This window comes from Humulus lupulus, chromosome X (assembly GCF_963169125.1).
Source record: "Humulus lupulus chromosome X, drHumLupu1.1, whole genome shotgun sequence".
Taxonomy (NCBI): domain Eukaryota; kingdom Viridiplantae; phylum Streptophyta; class Magnoliopsida; order Rosales; family Cannabaceae; genus Humulus; species Humulus lupulus.
In genome coordinates, this window is record NC_084802.1 from 212,920,604 (window position 1) to 212,924,889 (window position 4,286).

The 4,286-nt window shown below is 34.0% G+C and overlaps 1 protein-coding gene across 1 annotated transcript; it reads left to right on the forward strand.

Moving 5' to 3' along the window:
• Positions 1-2,955: 2,955 nt before the first annotated feature.
• LOC133806728 (uncharacterized) lies at positions 2,956-3,975 on the forward strand. The gene is made up of 2 exons (XM_062244820.1): positions 2,956-3,115; positions 3,191-3,975. Exons 1-2 carry the CDS (start codon positions 2,956-2,958, stop codon positions 3,973-3,975), a joined length of 945 nt encoding a protein of 314 aa, XP_062100804.1.
• The last annotated feature ends 311 nt before the right edge of the window (positions 3,976-4,286 follow it).

Genomic DNA, 4,286 nt, shown 5'->3' on the forward strand with positions numbered 1-4,286 from the left:
GAATCGTTTCGGAATATAATGTTCATGTAAGTACGAGGTTGAACCCATGGGAATTGACTAACATCAAAAGAAACTATTTCAAACAAAGAAAAAAGATTCTAACCTAGTTCCAAATATTTGATGAGATTTTGTTTTAGAAAGATAAAAGACAAGTAATAAAAAGATTTAAGATTAAATGGAAAAATTGTTTTCAAATGAGATATGTAAAATAAGATTATTAAGATATTAGAATCCACAAAATGCAAGTTCAATAGTATTTATAAGTATATTGATTCCCAAGTTTAGATATAGTTGAAATAAATCACACTATATTTTTTTTTCAAAATACATTTTCTATTCAAGCACAAGTTACTTAAAAAAATGTAGGATTTTTCTTCACTTATATAAGATATAATTTCTAAGCATTAGTTGTGTTACAATCTAATGAAACTACAAAAAATCAAAGAGATTATGTTTAGGCAAAATATGATACTTATGCTCTAAGAATTAGATGTGAACAATTTAATGAAAAACATTTAATCAAAGAATACCATAATTTTGCATAATGAAGAGCTAAGTGTAATATGCTTTAACAATCAATAATAGATGAAAAATGCATATCTTTGATAGAAAAATCCATAAACAATGTTGCACAAATGGGAAGTCAACATACAACCAAAAAATATACTATCTAGTTACATTTTGCTTCATCATCATCTTAATAATCTTTGAAAAAGATTAGAAGCTCATAACTAGATTGAAATAAAAATTACAAAATAACATACTTGACATGCTCTTCAAAAGATGAAAATGGTAGAGAGAAAATAGTGAAAAGAAGAGAGAAAAATATGAAGTGTAGAAGATGTTGAAAAGATGAAGAAGAGCTCTCCAAATGGTCTTACAAGACTCTATTTATAGGCAAAATATGGAGATTAAATTAATCAAATTAAAATAAATAAATTGATTAATTTAATTGTGTTGGGAAGTGGTAGGATAAATAGAGTAAGTGTAAGAGTATTGGAAATATGAAATGTTTGGTTGGGTAAAATATTAGTGAAAAGCTAGGGTAAAAAATGAATTAGGAATGTTTATTTAGGTAAGAAAAATAGGGAAGAGTGAATTGATATTTGAGTGAAAAATATTGGGAATAAAAACATGATTTTTGGGTCTTTTTGTGGCTGTGTTGGCAGGGTGGGTTCGGCTGGGCATTCATCAGGCTGGGCCGAATTGGTGCTGAATGGAGTGGGCCTGGCGAAATGCTTGCTGAAGGCAAGTTGGGATTGGTGGAGCTGGGTGGACAGCTGGCTTGGGCCAAAGGAGTGATTCGGTTGGAGGAGCTACGGCTGGGGAATGCTGAAGAGAGTTTGGGACAGTTGGCGGCATCAGGAGTGTTGGGTGCTGAAGGAATGCTGCGTGATGGGCAGGGAGGAGAGCTGGAAGCAGGGAGCTTGGCTGGGCTGATGTTGGCGGGCTGGGCCGATTCCAATGCTTGATCCATGGTATTTTTAAAAATGCCATTTCCCTTCTTTCTTTTCCTTAAAAATGCCAATTTTTCTTGCTTTTTTTCAAGAGCAAAAATTGCAACAAATTCTCTACAAAAATCAACATAAATTAAATTAAAACTAAATATTTCCAATAATAAAATACACAACAAAAGTTCCATGAAAATATTAATTAAAATTTAATTTACTTAAACATTTAAGCTCAAAATTGCATCTTTTTACTCATAACTTAACAATATTAATTTTAAATAATTAGACTATAACATTTTTCAATAATTTTAAATAAAATTGCATTAATGCACTTGATTCACACATTTTTCAACTCTCCATGAAGCCTATAAAAGGAGGCTTCTCCTCTCATTCTAGGACACAAATACAGAGTATCACACACTTAGTCTTTCTTTTCTCTTCAGTCTGTGTAGTATTTTCTGGAGATAAAGAGAATGTTTGTTTCGAGTTCGCCTAAGCAGACGCAGTGGTGCATTCGTCCTGCTTGATAGTTGTTGTATCCTGGGAAGTGGTTGCTCACGAATTCTCTAGCACCGTTCAGGTAGAGGGGGCAAATCTGCTTTAAGGAAAGCGTGCTTCGCATGCCTCGGCTTTGGTTTATTCTTTCTATTGTATTTTTTTTCATTTCTGTTCTTCAATTAAATATATTAATATATATTTCGTTCTTCTCCGCTATATTATTTCTAACAATCTTAAAGCAGATTTAGACTCCTTCAGAGAAGATGATCAGATTGAAGGGTGAAAACCATTTCTGAATTTTTTGTGTTTAATCGCTGCTGATAATATCTTTATTATCTTTCTATGCTCTCAATTTTCTTCAAGATATATATATATATATGTTTTGATATGAAAGTTTCGTATATTTTTTATATGCTTAATTTCATTTTCTCGTTTATTAACGTATATATGTTAGTATATATATATATACTGTTCCGCTATATGTATATGATAATATATATATTATGATAATTAATTTTATAACCATATTGTTATAATTATATGATATATAATTCCAACCCAAAAATGGGGTGTATATGTTCCGCTACTATGGATTTGACCACACTTTTGTTGTATATATATTATACAGTTCAATATACTGATAATTATATACATATATGTTAGTATATATGATCGTCAGTGTACTGTTCTGTGGCAATACCTGGAGTAATCATATTAGTATTATGATATAATATTATATATATAATTTAACGACATATATCAGTAGGTAATTATATAATTTTTTGGTTCACATATATTATCTTTCTATCATATATTTGTATACTCATATTATAATAAAGTATGTATATATATACATGGGAATTAATATATTGCATATACTGTCTGATGCAAGTGTATACTTGTATTCTTTGAGTATCACATAATATATGAGTTTAATTGTGTATGTGTTATCTTTCTAATGTTGCATTATTGCCTAATTATTTAAGTATTATGTAACTGTTCAGATATGGCTGAAAATATGGATGTTAGTCCTACTGAAAGCATTGGTGGATCTCCCCGAACTCCGGCTTCGACCACAAAGAACCAATCCTCAAGGGACCAGCCTGTGCAAGTTTCGGTTCCAACGGTTCATGTGAACCATAATGAGAAACCTGAAAAATTCACTGGTGTGAATTTTAAGACCTGGCAGTAGAAAATACTATTCTACTTAACAACATTGAATCTTGTGAGATTCTTGAAAGAGGATCCTCCCACTGTTGGAGAGGACGAAGTAGATATGCAAACTCAACATGCAGTTGAGGCATGGAAGCATGCTGAATTCCTTTGTAGGAATTACATTCTGAATGGCTTGTCTGACTCGCTGTATAGTGTGTACAGTGTGAAGAAAACGGCTAAGGAATTATGGGAGTCTTTGGACCACAAATACAAAGCCGAAGATGCTGGAGCCAAGAAATTATTGGTTGGCCAATTCTTGAACTTCAAGATGATGGATTCCAAAAATGTGATAAGCCAAGTGCAAGATCTTCAGTTGATTATCCATGTAATACATGCTGAAAGGATGGTCTTGAGTGAGTCTTTCCAAGTAGCTGCTATTATAGAGAAGCTACCCCCTGCATGGCTAGACTTCAAAAATTATCTGAAGCACAAGCAAAAGGAAATGAGTGTTGAAGACCTCATTCGTAGACTTCGCATTGAAGAGGATAACAAAAGTACTGAGAAGCAATCCTCAAATCCCAATGCTGCCAAGGCTAATATGGTGGAGCATGACAAAGGATCAAAGGGGAAGAAGCCTAAGGCCAAGCCATGGTCCAAACTACGACCAAAAGGGGGAGTTTCAAAGAAGCCAAAATTCCAAGGGAAGTGCTTTAACTGCAACAAGACGGGACATAAATCGTCAGATTGTAGACTATCGAAAAAGAAAGGAAATGAGGCAAATGATATGGAAGCCATGTCCCAAGAGATCGTTGGCCTAGACCTATGTGTTGTGGTCTCTGAAATAAACCTGGTGGATGCTAATCCAAAATAATGCTGGCTCGATACTGGAGCTACTCGTCATGTCTGTGCGAATAAGTCTGCCTTCTCCGACCTTACTTTGGTGGAAAATGGGGATAAGATCTACATGGGCAACTCGGCAACCTCTGAGATCAAGGGGTAGGGTACTGTGTACTTGAAGATGACGTATGGAAAGAGTGTCAAGCTACAGAATGTGCTGTATGTGCTTGACATTCGCAGTAATCTGATTTCTGGAACGCTGCTGAGCGTACACGGGTTCAAGATGGTTTTTGAGTCCCAAAAAATTGTACTGACTAAAGCTGGTGTTCCTATTGGAAAGGGTTA